The sequence below is a fragment of the Lepus europaeus genome, chromosome 8 (assembly GCF_033115175.1).
Source record: "Lepus europaeus isolate LE1 chromosome 8, mLepTim1.pri, whole genome shotgun sequence".
Lineage (NCBI taxonomy): Eukaryota > Metazoa > Chordata > Mammalia > Lagomorpha > Leporidae > Lepus > Lepus europaeus.
The window spans coordinates 91,999,125-92,025,132 of NC_084834.1; the positions used below are offsets into that span (position 1 = coordinate 91,999,125).

The following is a 26,008-nucleotide window of genomic DNA, read 5'->3' on the forward strand; positions in this document are numbered from 1 at the left end:
TGATCATGTACAGCCTGGGAAATGGCAGGTGGGTTCCTGTCACCAACATGATAGATGCTAATGTAAAGATCTGGCTTCTAGCTGCAGGCTGGCCCAGCCCTGGCCATCGTGGTATCTGGAAGTGAACCAGTAGACAGGAGCTCTCTCTGTCTTTTCAAGTAAAATAAATAAATGGGTAAATTTTAAAAAGAATATCTTGTTAAAAAGAAATAAGAACTGTGTAAAGTACAAAAATATCAATAGCTGGGGCTGGGGCTGTGGCACAGTGGGTTAACGCCCTGGCCTGAAGCACTGGCATCCTATATGGGTGCTGGTTCTAGTCCTGGCTGCTCCTCTTCCAATTCAGCTCTCTGCTATGGCCTAGGAAAACAGTGGAAGATGGCCCAATTCTTTGGGCCCCTGTACCCACGTGGGAGACCCAGAGGAAGCTCCTGAATCTTCGCTTCAGATCGGCACAGCTCCGGCCACTGTGGTCAACTGGGGAGTGAACCAGCAGATGAAAGACCTCTCTCTCTTTCTCTGCCTCTCCTCTCTCTGTGTAATTCTGACTTTCGAATAAATAAATAAATCTTTTAAAAAAATAATAGTCAAAAACAGTGTATCAATTCCTGGAACCCTTTTTATTTTATTTTATTTTTTATAGAAAGCTTTTATTTAATAAATATAAATTTCATAAGTACAACTTTTGGATTGTAGCGGTTCTTCCCCCCATATCTGCCCTCCAACCCCCAAACCTTCCCAACTCCTACTCCCTCTCCCATCCCATTCCTCATCAAGATTCATCTTCAATTATCTCTATATACAGAAGATGAACTCCACACTAAGCAAAGACTACAACAGTCTTCAACCACACAGACATACAAAGTACAAAGTACTGTCTGAAGATTAGTGGAACCCTTTTTATTTTCTAGTAACACTGCATTAGAACTAAAATAAATTCAAGATTCTAAACCACAATATTCACTAATTACTGAAAATAATCTGCAGTAAGATACATTCAGACTGAAATAATGCCTGAAGGTTTCTCTCTGACTTTAACATTCTCACCTGAAAAATGAAAGGGTTAGCCGACATGCTCACTTATCTCCTTTCAAAGTGGCCTCTACCTTTCTCAGAATTCTTCTTGCCTGTTTCACTGGAAATGGTCAACTGACTCCAGCAAAAATGCCTTATCATGATGTCTAACACAGATAGAAAATGAATTACAAAGCCAAAATGCAGCAAAACCACAGAATGTGCTGGGGGCGGTGAGAAATCAGGTGCACCCAAGCTCTCTGTGAGGACATTTTGCCTTCAGCTCTTGAATGGGTAGGTTCTGCTGCTTCTCTTGCGTTCCACAACAGTCTGGTAGGCAGATCTGCCTCTGCTACCCCCCCAGGTCACTGCTGTATTGGCCTAATGGAAAAACTTCTCCTTGGAGATTCCTTATCAGAAATACAATCACACAACTCTGTATGAAACCACTACTGCCAATCTCCTAGTAGGTCTCCAGTCCATTTCACCATTTCAGTATCCCTGGTATTCCATTCTCAGTGTTCTCAATAAGCAAATCCACAGCCTGCAAATCCAACCCACTGAGACCAGGCAGCAATGGCTGAGAAAGGCAAACAAATGATGAATCCTGGCAGCAGTTATTTCCCCTTGCAAGCCCAGGGTTGTTCTGACCATTACTTCCCATCTCCTCGGGAATCTTACATCAATGACTTCCCCTCCATCCCAACTGTCCCAAGTTCCTCAGTCAATCTGATCTTGTGCTTCAAGGCAATAAACAATGAACCTTTCTTTCTCTTTTCTTCCACAAACTTCTTGAAATAATATTTATTTCCCACAGGATTTTCATTTCTAAAACAAACCAAAAAAGTGAGCTTCAAAAGTCCACTTACTTCTCATCTCTGGTTCATAACTCAGGGAACTTGGCTTGTGAACCCTGTATTGTTTTAGAAGTTTTTTGTCCCAGGCACCACAATTTAAAGGACTTGCCAAACGTAAAAATTCCCTAAGGAAAAGACAAAGCAAATTTATTCCCTGATTAAGAATATTATATAACACCAATCACACAACAAATGGGATTTAATGAATTATAAGAGCCTGACTGAAATACAAAAGAAACAGTTATTACAAGAGACAATATACAATGCTAATTCTATAATCATTACATACCTATGTATCTACTGCATAGTTTTAAAAATTCATTTTTCAGAAGTTAATAAAAACAATGAAGAAGTACCCTAAGTCCAACATGTCTAAGATTAAATCCATCATCTTATACGCAAAGTTACAGCTTAGTTTTGCATCTCACTGGAATGTGCTTTAATTCTTCTTTTGACTTTCTACTTTCAGGAAAATCTCCAAATCCTGCTGATTTTACTCCCTAGAAACATCCTGAATCTGCCGTCTTCCTTCATTTCTGTTGCTACTACCCAGACCATACTATTTTCCTTTTCCTGAAACGTGGATTCTAGATCTAGATCTTATGACTCCAGTCTTGTTCCGCTCAATCCATTCTCCACCACACTCAACATCTCCCCAAATAAAAATCTACTCACTGTCACTGGCACTATGGCTGTCCTGTTGTGACAGCTGGAAACTCCCCAAATGACTACATGAAGTACCACTCAGGAGATAATGAGGATGACTTCTTTACTATCCAGCTTCACTGCCCCAATTTTCCCCCCAATCACAAATTCTACTGGAGGCAAACTTCTTCTGACTCCCATCAAATGCTCTGCTCCTTCCCTACCCTAGACCACCACATTCGTGTGTTTTATTGCTGAAGAACATTCTTTCCCCCACTTCTCACCTGGTTAACTCCCTTCTAAACTTTATTTCTTAACTGTTATTTCCTCCACAAAACCTCCTCTGAGTTTTTCTCCTGAGACAGCCAGGATAAACTGTCCCTATACAAACGGCCCAACATTGCTGTTACATAACTCAATACACAGTATTGTGATGTTCTGCTTATCTGACAGTTTTCTTTACCAGATTACACTTTTGTAAGAGTAGGAAGGTTCCTTTTTTTGGTTCATTAATATTTCCCTAGTAACAGGACATGGCAGGGATTCCAAAAATAACTGAAGTCTTCTAGATCAGGAAGTAACTGTCTTAGATAAGAAATATCCTATAGCTGTATAACAGGTGCAGGGGTGGTAACTTCCAGTGTCCCACAGCACAGTATGGTTGACAATAACTAATTGAGTATTTCAAAACAGCTGACAGAGAGTATTTTGAATGTTCCCAACACAAAGAAAAGATAAATGTCTGAGATGGTAGAAATACCAGTGACCCTCACCTAGTACACTGCATAAAGGTATTGGGATGACACACTATATCCTATAAATGTAAATAACATGTGTCAATTTAAAAAGTATGTTAAAAAAGTAACAAGAATAATTTATAGAATCTTTATAAAATTAGCAGTTTCTATTCTTTTTGAAAACACTGAAAAGTGTACAGAATATTGTGAAAGGCTAGAATATGAAATTGGTGGTGTATTTCTGCTACAGTGTGAAGCACAGAGATATAATGAATTGTCCAGGAGTTACTTGTAACAGGATTCAGAATATCCTGTCATTTATGACGTCACATTAAAAAAAAAGACTATTTCTCTGAATTTCCAAGAGTCAGGTACCCTTAGCCAGTTATTCAGGTAAAATGTTATATACAATCAGTTTATAATTCATGGCTTAGAAGTAGCAAAGTACTTGTATCATTGCTTGATTTTTTTTTCCTTAAGAATTCACTCAACGTAAAAACTGAACATATCCAAATGGTTGACTTTCACTACTTACTCTACTTAATTATGTGAAAAAGTTATCTGGTAAAATACTGATATTAGGTATGAAATAGTCATTCTCCCCTTCTCTCTGCTCTTAGTGTAGCAAATTAGTATTAAGGATCAAGGAAAAATCTCAGTTCCATGTGCAAGGTTTAGGACTCTGACTATAGCCATAAGATAGTGGATAAAGCAGAGATAATATTACTAAGGCATGCTGCCTGATATAACACTATTTGACAAATGTCTACCACATTTCCTAAACAATGCAGAACAACTACTATTTACATGGCATTTGTGTTATTTGAGGTGTTAGAAGTAAGCCAGAGATGATTTAAAGTATCTGGAAAGATACATGGAGATTACATGCAAACATCAAGACATTTAAAATCCAGAACTTGATCATCAACAGATTTTAGTATCTGTTGGGGATCCTAAAACCAATCCCCCAAAGCTAATGAGGGAAGGCTACACTCTAACAGCAGATGAAAAAAAAATCTAATAAAGAGAGCTGCTTATATTCTCCAAATGACAAGACACATGAATGTAGTTATTTTTAAGGAGGAACAAGATGATTTATACATTAAACTGTTGGGCTAGGTAATGTCAAGGAAAATACAGAAAAAAATGCTTCAAAATAGCAACACACAGCACTGCTGCTCTTATTAAAAAGTATCTATTTGAATGACTCACAAACTGTGGTACATCCATACCATGCACTATTTTTCAGAAATGCATAGGAGTGAACTGCTGATACACATAACAGCTTGTATGCATTGAAATAGCATTATGGTATGTAAAAAAATCCTGTCTCAAAAGGTCAAATACTGGGGCAGGCATTTGGCACGGTAAAGTTGCTGCCTACAATGCCTGCATGTCATATTAGGGTGCCTGAGTTCAAGTCCCAGCTCTGCTTCCAATTCAAGCTTCCTGTAATGTGTACCCTAGGAGACAGTGTTGGGTCACTGCCACCCACATGGGAGTCCTGGATTGAGTTACGGGCATTTGGGGAATGTACCAACAGATGAATGATTTCTCTCTCTCTGGCTTTCATATAAAAATCATATTTTTCTAAAAAAAGGTCACATACTGCATGATTTCACTTATGTAACACGCTGAAAATGACAAAATTAGGGAAATGGGAAAGAGATTATTGGTTTCCAAGGGTTAGGGGACAATAAAAGGGTGGCATTAGGGAGATCTTTGTGACTTCTCAATTGTGTGACAGTTGTCTAAATCTGCATTTGCCATACAATAACACAGAATCTTAGACACACATGGGCACAACATACCAATATGAATCCTTGGTTTTGTTACTGTATTATAGCTACAGAGGATGTAACTACTGTTGCCACTGGGTAAAAGGGACAAGAGGCCTCTCCAGTCCATCTCTACAACCTGGGATTCTATAAGTTTTTTGAAACAAAAATTTAAAAAGTGTTTATGCCCAGGTCAGAGCCACAGATCTTATTGGCTCTAAGCTGAAAAGCCCTTCACTCAGCCCAACTTCCAAAGTGACCACTGCAGCTGAGGGGATGGTCAAGTAGGGTCAGCAACATTGCAGGCAGAACTGTAAATTGCTTGTTAGAGATGCCACCTGCCTTTACCTGGCCAGCTCTCCTCCCAGGCCAGCCAAGTAATGAAAGTCAACAGAGTGCCTTCCCCTAGGAGGTTCACACCTCCCTTAGGATATACCCCATGTGAAGAGATAGATAGGTCTGGGCCTCTTAACTTACAAGGCCTAAAGCCCACCAGATTAGTATCAAGCCCCTTCTATCAGGTTCTATTTGCCTCTCAATCAGAAAACTTAATTGTAGCTTAGACAGCACCTTTCTTAGCTCCTCTAATAATGACTCTGTCCTTTGTTCTAGACCCTGTCTAGTGTACTTGGGCCTCATTTCTTTGTAATCATAACCTCTACTCTACCACCAATGGCTCTACTCCCAACCTGTGTGTACTGATGGTCCTCTTCCCCACTTAATGCTGTATAATTGTTCAAACCTGGTAAATGCCACTCTTAGGATCATTGGTTACTATCCTCACCCTGTCTTTTATGACCTTGTCTAAATATGATCAGAGTCGGTAAACTTGGAAGGCTTCCATAGCCTTGGCAACTCATGTCGACAGCCTAGGGTGGTTACTGGTGCCATAAACTAGAGTGTCAATTTGTTGGGTCAACAACAGGAGCCACTGTGCACTTGCTCCTCATGTGGGATCTCTCTCCTTAATGTGCTGTACATTGTGATTTAATGCTATAACTAGTACTCAAACAGTATGTTTCACTTTGTGTTGCTATGTGGGTGCAAACTGTTGAAATCTTTATACTAAATTGATCTTCTGTATATAAAGAGAATTGAAAATGAATCTTGATGCAAATGGAAGGGGAGAGGGAGCGGGAGAGGGGAGGGTTGCGGGTGGGAGGGAAGTTATGGGAGGGGGAAGCCATAGTAATCCATAAGCTGTACACTGGAAATTTATATTCATTAAATAAAAGTAAAAAAAAAAAAAACAGTTTCTACATATGAAAAGTTCTTTCATATAAGATAGATATAAATCATACAGATATTAAACCCGATCTTACTTAAACCATAAAGACTATAGGAATTGCCATTACCGACTGTGATTTATCTGAACATGAAGAAGAGAACTCACTGACCTCAGCACCATGGGCTCCAGGGCCTGAGAGGCTAATCGTTCAAACATCCGCTGGAGGGGTGGGTGCAGGGAGTGGTCCTCATCAGCCAGGGCAGCACTGCACCTCTGCAGCAGCCGTGCGTGAAGACCAGCTTCACACATGACTTGCTGGTTTCTTTCTGTGTGCACCAGCGATTGTAAAATATTTGCCACAGCAAGTTGAAGGTCCAAAGCATGCTAAGGCAACAAAGAAATCCATGCTACCAAGGCATTCTTAGTGAAACAAAGGCGACAGCTCTTTCCACACAAAGCATACCTTTCGCTATGTACTTGTATGTACATTTATACACCTCAAAATACATTCAGATAAATTAAGTAACTGGCTTAGAGTGATACCGCAATTCCAGAAGAGGACTTGGCAAAAATTTCCCATTTTAATTTTGCTAGAAGCAGCCAGCTGGATTCCATTCTCTTCCAAGTTTTTTTGTATTGCATGACTATGTAACTGACATAGCTCTATTTTTATAGAAATAGTGGGTGTGAAGCTTTTTTTATGGTGGGTAGATAACTAGTTTAAAGAAAGCCCTATTGTTTACATTTTGTGACACTTCAGACCTAAGAAGTCATTCAACATTTTAACAAAAATAGTTACCCAACTCCAATTCAAAACAGATAAAATAGCCTCAATGTTTTACCTTCAGTCATTTTTCTATATTATTTGCAATTTCCACTGCTGGACAGATTTACAAGCAGAAACAGAACAACTTTAGCAACAGAAGTAACCATTTTGGTTGCATCTATAAAAAGCGAAAGTTTATTCAAAGCATTTTTCCACCATTCATTATGAAAGATAAGGCTTAAATGGAAAAATCCTATTTCTTTCCCTTTATCAACTTCAGTGGGTGTTACTGAACAGTTTGTATCACTTTCTTTCTTTGCCCAGCCCCCTTGTTTATACCCTCACTTATACACACACACACATACACACACACACATGTCCTTTCACAGCTAGGATGGGTAGGAACTAAAATATCCACACTTACCTCTGGCTGTGTCACAGACCCAACAGAAGCAAGGAGGTCCAGCATAGCAAGCATGGCACCAGGGTGGATGATGACAGCATCAGATGTCTGGAGGGATGAAGCTGTCACATGTAGTTTCAGGTCACCCACATTTTTAGCAGGGCAAACAGGGGGAGTTGAAACAGAATGATATGCATGCCTATAAAGAAAAAGAAAAGGTAATTTAGTATTTAATTTCAATTCCATTCCGGGTTCAGTTTCTTCATCTTCTGTTACTTTCATTCACTGATGAGGAAAACGTCTTGCAATTCATGGATGGGTTACCAAACGTTTTAAGGATGAGATATAAAAAAATCAATATACGATCAAACTCTTATTGACTCACATATAGGCAACTTAACTATCAACCTTCCTTGGCCCTTATCTGTCTTTACTATTTTGTCTTTGGTTTATTTCATGAAAGAATGGTCCAGAAGATGCAAGAATAGGTGAAATCACACTGATTGAAAGCTCTAGAAAAATGAGTCAGTTATGAAATGAGGGATCAAGTTAAATCCCACAACGAAGATTGCTTTCTATTGAAATTACCTAAGTGTTTTTTTTTTAAAAGATGTATTTATTTATTTATTTGAAAGTCAGAGCTACAGAGAGGCACAGAGAGAGAGAGAGAGAGAGAGAGAGAGAGAGAGGTCTTCCATTCACTGGTTCACTCCCCAAATGGCCACAACAGCTGGAGCTGAGCTGATCTGAAGCTAGGAGCCAGGAGTTTCCTCCAGGTCTCCACACAGGCACAGGGGCCCAAGGACTTGGGCCATATTCCACTGCTTTCCCAGGCTATAGCAGAGAGCTGGATCAGAAGCGGAGCAGTTGGGACTCGAATCGAAGGCCATATGGCATGCCAGCACTGGAGGCAGCAGCTTCACCTGCTATGCCACAGCGCCAGCCCCTACCTATGCATTTTTAATTTTTAAATATTTATTTATTTGAAATGTAAAGAGAGACAGAGACAGAGAGACAGAGATACATCCACTGGTTCACTTCCCAAGTGCCAGCAATGTCCAAGGCTGTACCAGGCTGAAGCCAGGAGCCACAAACTCCACCTGGCCTTTTGATTGGGTGACAGGAATTCAACTTGAGCCATCATCTGCTGCCTGCCAGGCACATTTGCAAGAAGCTGGATGAGAGGTGGGGTATCTTGGACCTGAATCAGGCACTCTGACAGTGGATGCAGGAGTCCCAAGGGTGGCTTAACTTACTGCCCACAATACCTACCCCTACTTATGAGTTTTTAAATGTTTCTTAACCCACAGGTAACACAATCAAGAACTAATGAGATCAAAGCGTGGTCTTGAGGCAACTGAGTCAGGGTTGGCTCAGAGGCTTGGTTACTCAAGAATAAGTATATTAAGCATCAAGGAAACTGCCTTCCTTTAGTTTATTTGGCACTATATTCACTACCACTGAAAATATTCATCACTATTTTTAAGAACTTAGAAGGCATATTTTATGCAGTTAGTTTCTGTGAGTCAGAAAGCTGAGCCATGTCCTAAGTGTACACATCTTCTCATAAATTATCTCTACTTCTGTTTCATTCTATTCGTCTACAATTCATGAATTTTGCACATTTGCATCTTGGCTTCAGCCTATGGGAGCTCTTTGTCCCGGCGAGTGGGTCTCAGCATAATTTGTCTAATGCTGAGTTCTGCCACAGACAGCACTGCATTTCAGCCTCGGCACAAGAGCAGCTTGGGAAACAGATGCTTTACGTCAGTGATTTAGCAGCAAAGAATTGGCACTGCCAAGTCTTCAAAAAACGTACAATTCTCTTTTCAACAGACATTCTAGGAAATCATTTGGCTTTGCTTATAATAAAGCACATGAGTTCTCCTAGTTTGTTTAAAAGTTAGCATTTCCTCCACATTCATGTTCTCATGCCCTGTATTTTCCTATTTTACACTCAGAAATAATTGATTTCTAAATTTAGTAATAAATTTCAAAATGCTGATTAACCAATAGATATTCTCCTCCTATGTTCCTTCTTTTATTCTTGAAAATATCCTGAAGAATCTAGAAAAAATATTCATAATTCTTACATAGAGTAACAAGAACTCCAAAACAATGTATTCAGAAATTTCATAAAGTGCTTTTATTATGCATAAAACACAACTGAATTTAGGGAAGAACATAGATCCTAACTGTATATTTTAATTACAGGCCTTCCAAAATTATTTCTGAATTGACAGATTTCATTCAGGTTTGAATTTTAATTATGGATATAACCAAAAGAAACTTCCGTCTTTCCTAATACATAATTATTGCAGTAGTAAGCGTCTAAATTTTTCATATAGAAAGCTATATTCTGATAAAGAATTACATTCATTGTATTCAAACCAGAAAAGTGTTCTAAAAATGTTGAAATCTAAAATATTATATTTATTAACTAAAAGTAGGTGTATTATAACAGATGTTACATGACATTAATTCTTATTAAGTCAGTGAGGTGTCATCACTGATATTTACACTTTTTAAATTTAAAGATTATAGTAAGCTTATTAAATTGTTAATTTCAAAGCAAAACTTTACCACTGCAATGAGGATAAAGTGACATTTCAAACTTTATTTAATTTTCACTTTGTAGTCACCTTTAAAAGTTATAGCAATGATTATTCAACATTTTATCCTAAATTCTCATATATATTTAAGACACTGCTACATCTTTGGGGACTACTTAGTCATATATTTATATTCTGAATCTCCTTTGCTCTAATTATCATCAAGTGTGTCTACAGAGGCACTGAGCAGTTTCTACCATGTTGGTGTGACAATTAATACCTGCCACCTGTTTCTCCACTGCAGATACATGCTGTAGAGCTTTGATTATTGTTTTACCTCTAACTCCACTTGAATGTTGTTCAGCTTTAATTCTGTTCTATTACTCTGTTTGAATAACAAACAATGAAAAAGGTCACAAGTTTTACCCTTCCAAATATGATGCCGGCTATTTTTCCCCCCCAGTTCTTAAAATAACTAAAGAATCCCTAGGATTTTACATGTTAGATAAATATCACAAGCCCAAAACCTCTTTACTATCTCAATGTTCCACAAGCCACAAAACATAGTACATCATTGGTTTCTCCTTTTGCCAACAAAATCAGCATGTTTTGCCACAAGAAAAAGATACCTACAAGCTGATGTAATTTGAGAGGTTCTAGAAATAGTGACTAAAATTCCAGTTTCACAAGTTGTATATTTGAATTTCTGAAGCAAAAACATTGTATTCTTTACCAGTTTTTGATTCTTATTACTGAGAAAGATGTATGTATCCTGATTAGAACGGAAACATGGAACTTTCCACATTGATATTGGTGACATCATCAGTACCAGGACTTCCTGCCCTTGGGGTAACGTCAACTATAAAACTGCAGAGAACTCAGATGGATTAGGACTCACTCAACTAGCTTGCTGATTCGCCAACAGCTTTCCTTTAAGAAAAAAAAAGACCTGATGTCTTCACATGTGGCTGCACTGAAAACAGGTTTTATTTAAGGTCATAAACACCTCTTTATGCAAATGAAGAAAATGCTATTTGTCAAATTACTAGTTAAATAAATAGTAAGATCTGATGGATTTTTTATTTAAATGTATTACTTTAACATGTGAATTTCTACTTTGTGGTTTTGGGTTAATACATTAAAAAGGATTAAATGTTTTTAAACACAGTAATTTTTAGATCTAAAAATTACCATTCATGGTATGACTACCATGTTTTAAAACTGTGATTTTTAGGAATTTAAACTAGTAATTAAAATGACTACTTAACATTCAATAGTTCTTTGGGATTATAAGCACACATGTTATTTTCAAACATAAATATCTTTTATCTTATTCACTTTAGCAACAAAAAATATAGTAGGTCAACTCAAATTTACCTAGTTTATGGTTTCTTGAATTAATAACAGTTCTTGAAAAAAATACTATTTAAGCACAAATATATCGAACAATCCTAAATGCACTTAAGACTACTCTAAACTATATTCCCAACAGATACTTCTTTAAAGATAAAAGATTTACTTATTTATTTGAATCTCAGAGGTATGAGGTGGGGAGAGAAAGAGAAAGAGAGAGAGAGAGAGAATAATCTTCCAGCTGCTGGTTCACTCCCCAGATGGCCACAATGGGCAGCGCAGGGCCAGGCCAAGGCCAGGAGCCAGGAGCTTCATCTGGATTTCCCATGTGGGTGACAGGGGCCCAAGCACTTGGAAATCTGCGGCTTTCCCAAGTCAGTGGCAGAGAGTTGTATTGGAAATAGAGCAGGCGGGACTTGAATCAGCACCCACTTGGGATGCTGGTGTCACAGGTTGCGGTTTAACCTGCTGCAACACAATGTTGGTCCCCTAATGGATGTTTCTACTGAAATATGTTGAAACAGAATCTTTAATATTTTTGACACATTGACTCCAACTATATTCAGTTTTCAAATCTGAACAATAGTAAGATTAAAATAAAAATATAGCAGAACCTCAGGATTCATTTTTTCCAAAAGCCAAAATGGAAGAATATTTACATAAGACTTAAGAACTTTATTGGTTATGAGGAAAACAGGGGAAGGAAAGAAGAGTATTTGATGCCAACTCCACAGATTATGATCACTGTAAGTGCAGGCTGCAAATGGAATCTTAAATGGATCTTAACTGTACTTTTATCCACCAACTGCGGTTTTTGTTTAAGTTCATAAGCTGTAGATAAGAGGTAGACTAGATTAGCTTAGACATTTTACAGAACAGACGAAAGTAAAAACTGGAGTTGGGTTTTTATTCACTTTTTCAAAGTCAGTCTTAACAAGTCTCCATAAAAGCATAGTATTTCAACTAGTTAAACCTCATTAAGTAAATATACATTTCCTTCCAATGTTGTGAAGCTCATTTTGGAGTAACTTAAAAATCAAGGAATGATTCCAACAACAGTAAGATAAAAAAGAAAAAGTGGAAAAGTACTCAAAGAGGAACCTAAGCCTTAATTTCTAACTTATTTTTAATAAAAGATATGCACACTTTAAGAACAAAATATGTATAGCTTTGCCTAAATAATAGATGACAAAATTCTGTTTTTCATAGCATAAACATATTTAATTCTTATAAATATGCAAAAGAGAAACTGAGAATTTTAAAACCTTTAAATAAATAGCCAAAAAAAGGTGAAGTTATGAAACACAATCACCACATTAACATGTAAGTATACACAGAAAAAAAAAACCCATACAAATAAAGATAGGCTTCTCTTATAAGATCAGTACCTTTTCCTGGACAAAGCTGGTGTACCCCAAGGAGAGGGGAGAGAAGACTCACTTGTCAGGCAAGGAGGTATCTGTTCTGCACGACTACAGACAACAAAACAGACAGGGTGGTTTAGAGAGGTTAAAAGAAGAGAACACCAAGTTGGCAGTTGGTTAGTTTCACAAGAAATGCCGGTAAAAGTTTTATAAGGAACATCCTCCATATCCAGCAGGAACAGGGAACAAGACTACAACACATGCACTGAATGAAACAGAAAAGCATGCTTAAGGCAGATGCTTATTCTATTAATGTTAACATTCAACACATTTGTTAAACAGAGTGCTGTAAGCCCTGCTTTTGACAAAGCATGCTAAAACTGAGGTCTACTAACCAAGATATGTAGAATACAAAGGAAAAGAGGCTGAATTCAAATATGAGAACAAATTTACAGAGCTTATTCCAAAAACACTGTAATAATCAATTTACCTATTATATAATATGAGGGTATGTCAAAAAGCTGGAAAGTTTAATTAAAAGAGAAATTTATTTTGGTATCCCATGTTTTGAAATGTATGTATATAAGGGGTCTTTAAAAAGTTATACAAAATGAGTATTATTTAAAAGAAAGTATGGATTTCAAAACTTTTTTACACCAAAATAAACATTTTAATTCCATTTTTCCCACAGGCTTTCTGAAGTACCTTTGAAAATATGCATTTTATTTTCAAAATTGGAAACAGTTTTTCTTATAGTACCTGGATTTTCAAATCCAAAGAGTACTAAGATATATTAAGAAGGAAGGGCTATTTCATTCTCAATAGATATTCCATAGTAAAGGACACAAAACATATTTGAAACTCCATCCCATAGTTAGTTGGTCTATGAGTATTTATGAATATGCAAATAATTCATTTATTTTATGAAATAAAACTATGGTAACAGTTAAAGTGATAATGCTTGGGATTCATGAATCAGTAGCACAATCATGATTATCTTATTTTCAAAGTGATAAATGAAATCACAGTTGGGGCCCTAACTTGGGTAAAGTGGCTTTCCAATGAGGTCCCTGGGAACCCTGGGGTTTCTCCCAATACAGAGTCTGTCTCCGTAAGTTATAATTGTTTGTTTATGTGCATATATGTCAGCTAATGGATGACAAGGACCAAGCCAATTTCATACAGAGCTAAATCCTCATCTAGCACATGGCAAGTTTTCAATAAAAACTTATTTGCTGGAGGAATGATTCTAATGAGGCTCATGAAGTTGATGGTCTAAGACACCGATACGCCACTCAGAGAGTGGTATCATTTTCTTAGGATTATGAAACGTTGAGAGTGACAGAACATTTGTCATCTGTCTGGAAATATGTGTAATCACAACCATGTTCTCCTGTTGGTAACTTGTATCAGTAAGTCCAGATGCACCTAATGTTTTTGAGAGTAAAGAGGAAAAAGAGAACAAGAATAAACACTACCATGAAAGGCAACTTCACAAAACTATTCCACTAAACGCAATGAGAGGCAGCTAAACCTGAGTTTACAAACAGTATAAAGGCTTCTATGTCGAAAAACAACATCAGAGCACTGACAATATTTACAAATAAAACAATGCATCTCAAGCAAGTAGGATAGGAGATTCATTTGTTTTCATTTTCTACTTGGCATTCAGGTCTTTATGTGGAAGTCATGCTGAGAACACCCTGTAATTCAGAGGACAGAGCAGAGCCATACCTGTCAAAGGAATCTGTGGCTACTTTGTAGAGATAAATAAAGAGTTTACTGCAGTGCCGTAAAGTGGGTGACACCGAGTCCATGCACATCACGTCTTCCTCTAACAGTCTTTGAAATGGCTGTGTATTTGAGGGGAAGACATTCATGGCGCTTATTTTTCTTAGGTCTGAGAAGCAGCCAAGAAAGCGAACAGCATCTGCCAACTTCTCATACTGAATCTCTGTTTTGAAGAAATGCGAGTTGGCTGGCTCGTAGCGCATTGCTGCAGTCAGCGTGCAGAACACAGTGTGGAGAAGTTCGAACACTTGATTCTGGTTCACTTTCTCCCAGCCATTCTTGGGTGGACAGCTCAAAGATCTTTCCATAGCAACAAGCAAGGATGTAATGTACACAAATCCTCCAACTTTCCTAAAAACTGTCCTTGAACGATGGCTTTCTCTAAGGACCGTCAGGAGAGCCTAAGAGGGACAAAAAGCACAACAAATGAAAAAAAAATTAATTAAGAAAACCCACCATGCATGAATATCAAAAGGAAACACTATTCTATAAATATATATTATGGATGCTTGTGTCACTTATTCAATAAGTAATTCTATAAAGCACATCAATATTTTGCTAATTTAAAAATGTCATATTAAACAAGGATAATTTCAGAAAACACTGGCACATATTTCTTTGGATAAGGCTATATCCTAATCCTGGCCAAAATGTTTTACCTATTCTTTAATTGATAATGAATTCAATGACTTTACAAAGTCATTTCATTAAATAAGGAAAAACACAGATTCTAGTTTAATTTTACACATTCATGAAAGTTGGGACTATGTTCAGGGACATAAACTGATTTATTCTAGGAGGCATCAAAGACAAGGTCAGGGCAGCCAGGGTTTGAGATCTCTGAATCCCTATAAAGTGGCCCCATTCTCATGCTTTAAAAAGAAGATTCGCTTCAGAGGACCTAGACATTGTTTCTTATCAAGTGATGTGCAGCCTGAGGGTTGAAAGGAAGCCCTTTCTCCAGGATATCTATAAATTCTAAAAAATATAACCAAAGCAAATCAAAATGTTGTAACTAGTAGCTATTTCTTGAACTGTAAGACTTTTAACTTAGCTTATTATTAAAATAACACATTGTAAAATCACCTAATAGTGTACTGGACACTAATTTCCATACTACACACTAAGTGTTTTTTTTTTTTTTTTGTATTAGCTTATTTAATCCTCTTAACAATCCTCTGTTTGCTATTATTATTATTATTATTATCCCCACTTTACAGGTGAGGAATTGAGGTTCAATGTGATTAAATAATTTGCTAAAGACTATATGTAATGGCAAAAGTTAGATTTCCCCTACATAGACACTTTTTTTTTTTTTTTTTGGACAGGCAGAGTTAGACAGTGAGAGAGAGAGAAAGGTCTTCCTTCCGTTGGTTCACTCCCCAAATGGCTGCTACAGCTGGTGAGCTACAGCTGGTGAGCTACAGCTGGTGAGCTACAGCTGGTGAGCTGCAGCCGGTGCGCTGCGCCGATAGGAAACCAGGAGCCAGGTGCTTCCTCCTGGTCTCCTATGCGGGTGCAGGGCCCAAGCACTCGAGCCATCCTCCACTGCCTTCCCGGGCCACAGCAGACTGGAAGAGGAGCAACCGGGACAGAATCCAGCACCCCAACCGGATCTAGAAACCGGGGTGCCGGCGCCGCAGGCAGAGGATTAGCGGCGCCGGCCCCCTACATAGACACTTATCATGATATTATATTGCCCTGGAGAGCAATTTAAAAATCTATCCACAGATAAAAATAATGCCTTCCCCCCTGTTAAAATAATTATAACACAATAGATATCTACCATTATTTAAGGCACAACTTATAATCTTCCCAATCATTACATCTCAAAATAGTTCACACATTTACAAGATATTTGAAGAATGAAAGGTTATATAATAGTATGCAGAAGTACCTTTCTGAAATATGCTGCTTCAGAAATCACGATTTCATTGTACACAGCAATGCCTTATTTTATTATTTTAAAGAAAAAGAAATATACAATCTATACATATTTAATAAAATGTAAAAACACAGTATATTTTGCAACCAATAAATTTGCATTCTAAGTGTTTGATAACAATGTAGTACCCACATCTTATTAATGCATATTAACATAAGAAGTCATAGTATTAAAAAAAAATCTCATAACTTAATCAGGAGAAGAAATGCAAGGGCTTGCGTTCAAATTCTGGCTTCATCTTTAAAAAGTGTTTTATTACACCAGTGACTTCACCTTTCTGTGAAGTTCATGTTTTGGAAAATGGAAAAACAACAATGACAACATCTCACAGAAAATATGTGTAAAGTCCTTAGCAAAGTGCCTGGCAGATAAGCCCATCGATATCACCCACCTTCACAAAGGGGGAAAAATATGACAAATATTAGTTTATAAATGAGGATGGCTGGGCTCAGAGCTAATGCAACAAGTACGAGATCACATTGCTGGTTAAAATTATGATAGGCTTTAGAAAACAACAGTGCTGATGAGCCCTTGATCCAATTTACTGTGTTATGTCCTAGGAATGTACACCTGCTATCTCCTCACCGGGCATCAGCTGGCACTCTGACATCATCACAGCATTTGAAAGATTTGAAATATCACAAACAACTTATATTCCTGTTTAAATCAGCAGGTGATGATTAGTAGCAAACACCAAAGTTACAAGGCGATCTGGATGTTGAATGGTTAATTAGACAAAATCATCAGCTATGAATTAACTTATGTTTACATGTAATATATACAATTCAAATTTGTGCATCTGCAGAATTATAAAGTAGAATATATTACTGAATTTCAGGTTTGTGTAGTACAAATTAAAAATTCTATCACATAGGTTTGTGGTATGTGTCAGTTGAATGGAGGCAGCAAGAGGCAATTCTGGATGAAGCAAAAATGGAAACTGAAATTGAGCTTCCAAATCCTTCTCACTGCTTTCCAACACTATTTCATGCTCTCAAAGTAATAGAATGCTAGAGCTGGCGCACATAGGCACTCAAAGTCAATTTCTGTATTTTCTTTCTTTTTTTAGATATATTTATTTATTTGAAAGGCAGAGTTACAGAGAGAATCTTCCATCCACTGCTTCACTCCCCAAATGGCAGCAATGGCTGGGGCTGGGCCAGGTTGACGCCAGGAACAAGGAGTGTCTTCTGAATCACGCACTTGGATGCAGGGGCCAAAGCACTTGGGCCATTTTACAGTTTTCACAGCTGTATTAGCAAGGAGTTAGATCACAAGTGGAGCAGCTGAGTCTCTAACTGGGACCTGGATAGGATGCTGGGTAGTAGATGGTAGCTTTACCTGCTATACTACAACTCCAGACCCACTTCCCATATTTTCAAAAATTTTGTGAATCAGGAGTAAAACATACAACCAGATTAAAAATTAAGTTCTATAATTTTACAACTACTTAAGTAATTTTTAAAACAAAAACAATACTCAAAACTATTTTATGGGGCTGGTGTTATGGTGTTGTGGGTAAAGCCCCCGCCTATGCTGCCAGCATCCCACATGGGTGCTGGTTTGAATCTTGGCTGCTCTGCTTCCCATCCAGCTCCCTGCTAATGCACCTCAGGGGCAGCGGGAGAGGCTCAAGTTCTTGGGCCCTTGCCATCCACATGGGAGACCTGGAGGAAGCTCCTGGCTCCTGGCTTCGGACTAATAAGGGATAAGTCAGGACTTTAAACAAATAGGGGATAAGTCAGGTAGCAGATTAAGAGCTGTGGCACAGTGGGCTAAGCCTCTGTCTGCAGCACCAGAATCCCATATAGTGTCCCTGATGCTCCTCTTCTGATCCAGCTCTCTGGTATGACCTGGGAAAGCAGTAGAATATGGCCCAAGTGCTTCGGCCTTTGCACCTGCATGGGAGACCTGCAAGAAGTTCCTGGCTCTGGGCTTCGGATTGTCTCAGTTTCGGCTATTGTGATCATCTGGGGAGTGAACTGGTGGATGGAAGACCTTTCTTTCATTCCCTCTCTCTGTCTGTAACTCTACCTCTCAAATAAATAAATAAAATCTTTAAAAAAAAAAAAAGTAGATGCACACAAATGCACAGAACAGTACTTGATACATGAGAAGTGGTCAGTAAAGGTTAGCTTGTTATGCTGATTTCTACTACTTGGTCAAACTATGTCATATATATGCGTATGTACCCATTACACCTTATTTGCACTAATAAATTCATCTGCAAATAAATTACAGAGAAATAATTTGATTGTTTCTAAAGATGTCTTACATAGAAATATCAGTGAAAATAGTAATATGAGAGAATATATGTGTAAATCTTTGTAAAACATAATGGTGTCATAGAAAGAATGTGGGTACTGAAATCTGGGGGTTAGCTCCAATATTTAAAGGTTTGTTATAGGGGCTAGCACTGTGGCATAGCAGGTAAAGCCGCCGCCTGCAGTGCCGGCATCCTATACGGGCGCTGGTTCAAGTCCCAGCTGCTCCACTTCCAATCCAGTGCTCTGCTATGACCTGGGAAAACAGTAGAAGATGGCCCAAGTCCTTGGGCTCCTGCACCCACATGGGAGACCTGGAAGAAGCTCCTGACTCCTGGCTTTGGATCGGCACAGCTCTGGCCGTTGCAGCCAATTGGGAAGTGAATCAGTGGGTGGAAGACCTCTCTCTCTCTCTCTCTCTCTCTCTCTCTCTCTCCCTCCCTCCCTCTGTCTCTGCCTCTCCTTCTCGCTCCGTGTAACTCTGACTTTCAAATAAATAAATAATTCTTTAAAAAAAAAAGGTTTGTTATAAAAACATATCCAAGTTACATGACCACTCTAAATATGTATCTTTTCGCATCTGTAAAAGAGGTTGTTGTTTACTCTATAGCATTTTAAAAAATAAATGATGAAAGCACAGAAAAATCTTCTAGTGTATTGCTTACTACCTACAAGAAGATCCATTACCTACAAATATACATCCACATGTGTGTATAATGCCACTTATAACATTTTATTTCAGAGATGTATTTGTGCTGTGAGTCATTTTAATTGGATAGGTAACATACTTACTTGGTATCCATTAAGATATTATACTTTGCTAATGTACTTTGCAATTTAAAGGATAAAATCCTGTAACCCAATGTAATTACTATACTGATTTCTCAGCTGTAAGTTTTTCAATACTGAAAGACATGAATGACCTGTGTTTTTCCAGATCCTTAATGTGTACAAAGTTGGGGGTTTTTCATGATATTTTGGATTTCCAAGATTTCCGTGTCTCCAACTGAAATATAAATCATTGCAAAATAACCACAGATTTTTGTAGTAGAAACACACTTATCAAACTTACCCTTAAAATGTCAGTCTTCAGCTGCAATTCTGTGGGGGGAGCTGAATGCATCAGCCCCAGGAGAGTGCCCATGTCATCATCTCCATTTGGAGAGAGCACCAACTGCTGGATAGTCATCAGGGCGTGCTGCCGGCACTGAGGGTACTTCACTATGTTATGGGCACACCTAGCACCTCCAAACTCCCGGAAAATTCCTTGAGGGCAGGAGAAAAAGCATAACATGAGCTAACGTTAACCATTCTGAGACTGATCATATGAACTAAAATTCGATTCTATTTGTAGGTACAAACTCCAAGGAATGCAAATAAAATGTACTCCAGTATTTCACCTTTTAAATTACAATACAGAATTGTACTGTGGGATGTCAGCAAAGACACAGTTGAATGCACACTTTCTCTAGATTTCCATAATAGATGATTAGCGCCCTCATAGGTACAGCCTATTCAAAGTCTCCAAATCTAGAACATCCAGAAACTTTACAAGGAGCTACCAAGAGACCCAATACTGAAATCAACTTATGCAGAAAGCTTTCAGGTGAACCATCCCCCAAATAATTAAGATTTAAACTGAACAAGGCTTTCAAAATAGTAGCAAGAAAGCAATGAAATAAGTTATTCTACTATGGGATAAATTACAAGGATCTAAACCTTTATGTTAGATAGGTAGAGCACAAGAACAGAAAAAGACAAATGCTGCAGGGCTGGCGCTGTGGCATAGCTGGTCAAAACCCCAGCCTGCGGTGCCTGCATCCCATGTGGGTGCTGGTTCGGGTCCCAGCTGCTCCACTTCCGATCCAGCTCTCTGCTATGGCCTGGGAAAGCAGTGGACCACCCATGTGCGAGACCCAGAGGAGGCTCCTGGCTTCGGATTAGCTTAGCTCTGGCCGTTGCAGTCACCTGGGGAGTGAACCAGAGGATGGAAGACCTCTCTCTTTCTCTCTCTCTTTCTCTCTCTCTGTCTGTCTTTTTCTGGTTCTACCTCTCTCTCTGTAAACCCGTCTTTCAAATAAATAAAATGAAGCTTTTAAAAAAAAAGACAAATGCTACAACAGAAATCATCAATGTACTGCTCTAAGTTCTTTACATTGATTGGTTGGTTGAATCCTCATCTGCCATACAGAAGTTGAGTAGTGTGGCCAAAGCCACTGTAAGCAACAAAAAAGGATTTATGACAACGTAGCACACCCCTATGGCCTGTGCTCCTGCTCACAAGTAGTACTGTTCTCATGCCAAATACCATCCTCGAGTATAAACAAAAGTGGGCCAACTGTCTTAAATTACTAAGTAGTATTTCCTTCAAGTAATTCTTCTATGCTTTATGCTTTCAGAACCCCTTGTATATACCTCTATTAAAGCTCATTCCAAATAGTGTTACTATTGTTGTTTGTTTTTGGCCCCATGAAACATAATGTCCTCCTGAATTACATCTTAATAAGCGCTTCTTGAGTGAATAACTGACCCGTGTTTTGCTGCAGCAGTAATCATCGACTCTAGTGGCTTTCCCTTTGCTGACTCTGTAAGAATTCCATGACTTCAGAGTTGAGTGTAAGTAGTGTGCTTGAGATTTCAGGAGGTGGACTGGGTGATAGCCTCTGACTACATGAAGGCTAGGTTTACTTGCCTCCTGTTTGCCAGTTAGAGTCCATTAGATAATTACAATGTCTATTGTCTCTTAAATACTAGGAACAAGACACTGCAGTGCCTGAGGTCAGACAGCTAGTCACATCTTTCTCAACAAGAAAAAGAAACATGGTAAGAAAAGAATTGTATAAGGCCGGCGCCGCGGCTCAATAGGCTAATCCTCCGCCTAGCGGCGCCGGCACACCGGGTTCTAGTCCCGGTCGGGGCACCGATCCTGTCCCGGTTGCCCCTCTTCCAGGCCAGCTCTCTGCTGTGGCCAGGGAGTGCAGTGGAGGATGGCCCAAGCCCTTGGGCCCTGCACCCCATGGGAGACCAGGATAAACACCTGGCTCCTGCCATCGGATCAGCGCAGTGCGCCGGCCGCAGCGCGCTACCGCGGCGGCCATTGGAGGGTGAACCAACGGCAAAAAGGAAGACCTTTCTCTCTGTCTCTGTCTCTCTGTCCACTCTGCCTGTCAAAAATAAAAAAAATAAATAAATAAATAAATAAATAAATAAAAAAAAGAAAAGAATTGTATGGGCCGGCGCTGTGGCTTAACAGGCTAATCCTCCACCTTGCGGCGCTGGCACACTGGGTTCTAGTCCCGGTCGGGGCACCGATCCTGTCCCGGTTGCCCCTCTTCCAGGCCAGCTCTTTGCTGTGGCCAGGGAGTGCAGTGGAGGATGGCCCAAGTGCTTGGGCCCTGCACCCCATGGGAGACCAGGAGAAGCACCTGGCTCCTGCCATAGGAACAGCGCGTTGCGCCGGCTGCAGCACGCCTACAGCGGAGGCCATTGGAGGGTGAACCAACGGCAAAAAGGAAGACCTTTCTCTCTGTCTCCCTCTACTGTCCACTCTGCCTGTCAAAAAAAAAAAAAAAAAAAAAGAATTGTATGAAAACATCTGACACTCTTAGAAATGTATGAGGCAACTTTCGGTTACAAAGTGTTGGCCCTCCACTCCCCTCAATTTTCCAGTTCCTCCCAGTGCAACTCTAGATTAAGTCCTCAAAAACTAATTTGCCAAATGAATTCTTGTGAGTATAACTTTATTATATTTTTGCGTATCTCAGCCAATTGAACCTAGTTAGTGCATATAGGAGACTATGCTTTATGACATAGAAAATGTCACTATAGTACGCATTATACATCATATTCATTGTTTCAATTACCTAGTAAATTAATTAAACTATACCTTTGCTTCTGCCAAAACTGTACTTAAATAATTATTGATATAATATGTGTTTACATCTTTTTCCACTAGACTGTAATTTCCTTGGAGCAAGAATTACCTGATCTTTGTGTCTCTAACACCCAGCTCATAGGGCCTGGGACACCTAATATATTTCAAATGTGTTGAAGGCTGAGTTTCTCTGCATTCAGGCAAACAGTCATGCATTTGTGCATGGACTTGATTCATTCATCCAAACCTTCCCATAACACTTAAAATACAATCTAAGCTCTCACCATGCCCTACATACTCTCCATGATCCATATTTTTCCCCCAGAAATTTTTTATTTTAGGGATACAAGCCTCATACATTTCATAATTACAACTTTAGGAACATGGTGATTCTTCCCACTGCACCCAACCTCCCATCCACTGTCCTGCCCCTCTTCCTCCTCCCTCTCCTACTCCTTCTTTTATTTTTTATTAAGATCTATTTTCAATTAACTTTATACACACATGATTAACTCTATGTTAAGTAAAGAGTTCAACAAATAGTATTTAAAAAAAAAAAAAAACTGTTTCTCAACAGTCAAGACAAGTAACCTATTCATTAGAATTCCTCTCCCTGCCCAACTCTCTAGTCCTTTCAAGTTGTAATGACCGTGCTGCCTAAGAGTTTTTTGACGATGATTAAAATTTCAAGAAATCTTTTTGTAAGGCAAGAGTGACATTTTATAAATACAGCTGGACTATCTGTTAATGGCAAGTAGAAAAGCACTGAACAGAAATTGAGACCAAAGGTATGATAAAATAATTAATAATAAATCTAATTTACCTGGGAGAAAATAAGTTTTATTACACAATCAATTTTCAATATTCTCTTAAGGTTGTAACATTATTATAATCTAACTTGTTTGACTATAAAGTAGAATTTTTACCAGATAAAGCAAATTTTTTAGAAAACTTGTAAATGAGCAAATTATTTGAATAAGATTTTAACTTAAAAATAGAAAAAGAATACTTTAAACACAGGGTATACTGTGAAAAGTTAAAATTTTTTTGAAATAGCAAGAATGTTATATATTTTGTCATTACTACATTTCCAAAAATCAAAAGTGTTGTACTTTTGGAAGTTTGGGTGTTCCATCATTTAATCAAAAGCTCTTTCTCTACGTGATAGGAGTGTTTCAGAAGCAAGAATCACTAGAGAAAATGTTAACCAGATATAACTTCCTCCCAAAGCATTTGGTTGTTGCTCTTCTTGTCACCTGCATTAGTGTTTGATCCTTGAAGAAGCACTGTCAGAGTCTCCATAACCAGCAAAGCCAGGTGTTTTTGGTCTTCAATTAAACTATTATTTCTTGAATCTCCTATGAAAAAAGTTCAAAGGCCAAAATCACAAAGATGATTTGCTCATTTCTTCTTGATCCATTTTAATTTCTTTAATATTCTCTTTCACTACTAACTATTAATATAATATTGAAAATACATGCATTTCAAAAAATTAGTTTGAATCAAAACAACCTTATATTTTAATTTTACTTTTCTCTGAACTTTCTGATATATCTTTGAATTTGTCCTCTATAATTGATAAAAAAATTATGTTTACTTATATTTAACAATATAATTAATGATTTAGTAATCATTTTTTTTAAATTCCCCTTAGAAGTAGAAAGCAGTACACACGAGTCATGTGGATCACAAATGTTTTCCTTCAGAGTTTATCTTACTTTAAATTCTTTTCTACTACCATGACAGAATTTTAGGCTCCCTTTCCTAACTTCCTCTCAGGGAGCGAATGAACAAGTTAACTACAGGGAATATTCACTGGGATGTCACAATGATACACATTAGGAAGTCACTGAAAGTGATAACCACATGAAAAGCACAACAAACACAAACAGCCTTCCTGAACCCCTTCTCCAAAGAGAAATAAAGTGATGGAAAATGCTTTACCTTGTTCACTTAGTGCCTGAGTTGGATCCTTCAAGAGGGCAGCGTATTTATGTAAAAGGTTTACCATGACCTCCAGAAGGCCCACCTCCCTGAACACATCTTTAAATATGTAGTCATGTCTTGTAAACTTAAGAAGGGTTTTCATTGCAATAATGCTACAGTGGTAAGAAGAGCTAGACTTTAAGAGGATACTAACGCTAATAAGTTCTTTACAAGGGATATAATTTAAGCTAAAAACGACAAACTCCAGCATCTCGAAGTATTTGCTTTGCACTTCTGGGAGTTTAGAAATCTTCTCTGCAAACTGTGACAGCGTATGCTGTGACTCTAGGATGAAATAATTGGCATTGTCAGCCATGTAAATATTGGTGATGGCATCAAGGATGATTTGGGCAAGGAAGTTGGTTTTTGCTTTTAAGAATGCATTCTGAAGAACTGCAAAGGCCTGGATATTCCTCACACTGTGACCTAGAATAGAAAACAAGAACACAAAAGAAGGTACTATGTGATATTTTAATCATGGCAACATAGACTGGCTAAGGACATCATGAATTATAACATTTACCAAACTATTTACTAAAAACATGTCCTGTTTCTATAAAATGTCCTAATTTTTCAAAAGTGAAAGTAACATTCATTAAACTTTTAAAGCATCATTATGAATATTCCAACTCAAGAATGTTGAAAAATTAGGTTGTTTTAGGGAGAATAAAATTATTCTTATATTATTATTAAAATTATATTATTATTATTATTATTATTATTATTATTATTATTACTCAAGCTTCAGAGTTTAGAGTTTGGAAACATAATAGCATTGCATTTTATATTCTGTAAGGTTGACCTTGACTAGAAAGGCAGTTACTGTTCAATTTGAAAAGACATTAACAGGCCTGAAAGTAGCAGAAATGAAAAGCAGGAAATTAGGAGGGGAAAAATTTTGGTCTCAAGTTTCCTTTTACAATTATAGTTTTCATATATTTTAATTAGGATATCTGTTTTGCTTTCAAGATTGAAAGTGCAATTTCTGGGGCCAGTGCCATCACGCAGTAAGTTAATCCTCCACCTGCGGCACCAGCATCCCATATGGGCACCGGTTCTAGTCCTGGTTGCTCCTCTTCCAGTCTAGCTCTCTGGTATGGCCTGGTAAAGCAGTAGAAGATGTCCCAAGTCCTTGGGCCCCTGCACCCACATGGGAGACCAGGAAGAAGCACCCAGCTCCTGGCTTTGGACCAGCACAGCTCTGGCCATTGTGGCCATTTTGGGGAGTGAACCAACGGATGGAAGATCTTTCTCTCTGTCTCTTTCTCTCACTGTCTGTAACTCTACCTTTCAAATAAATATACAAAATCTTTAAAAAAAAAAAAAAGAAAGAAAGTACAATTTCTTTACATAAGCACTTGTTAAAAAAAACTTATAGCTAGCAATTAGTTATATTTTTAAGTCTGTGATTTTCAAACACATCAATTAGAAAAAACAAATCTTTCATGGCT

General features: G+C 38.1%; 1 protein-coding gene across 7 annotated transcripts in view; it reads right to left on the reverse strand.

Annotated features, from left to right (window-relative positions):
- Positions 1 to 26,008, reverse strand: part of WDFY3 (WD repeat and FYVE domain containing 3) — a 309,773-nt gene that overhangs the window by 121,098 nt on the left and 162,667 nt on the right. For 6 of the 7 annotated variants that reach the window (XM_062198528.1, XM_062198527.1, XM_062198530.1 and 3 more), the window contains 7 exons: positions 24,516 to 24,983; positions 23,828 to 23,929; positions 19,770 to 19,963; positions 14,432 to 14,889; positions 7,450 to 7,627; positions 6,429 to 6,643; positions 1,884 to 1,996 (listed from right to left, as the gene is read on the reverse strand). In XM_062198528.1, coding sequence (XP_062054512.1) covers positions 1,884 to 1,996; positions 6,429 to 6,643; positions 7,450 to 7,627; positions 14,432 to 14,889; positions 19,770 to 19,963; positions 23,828 to 23,929; positions 24,516 to 24,983 — 1,728 coding nt within the window. Of the gene's footprint in view, positions 1 to 1,883; positions 1,997 to 6,428; positions 6,644 to 7,449; positions 7,628 to 12,721; positions 12,806 to 14,431; positions 14,890 to 19,769; positions 19,964 to 23,827; positions 23,930 to 24,515; positions 24,984 to 26,008 lie in introns of all 7 variants that reach the window. The other variant, XM_062198531.1, reaches the window with a different exon arrangement.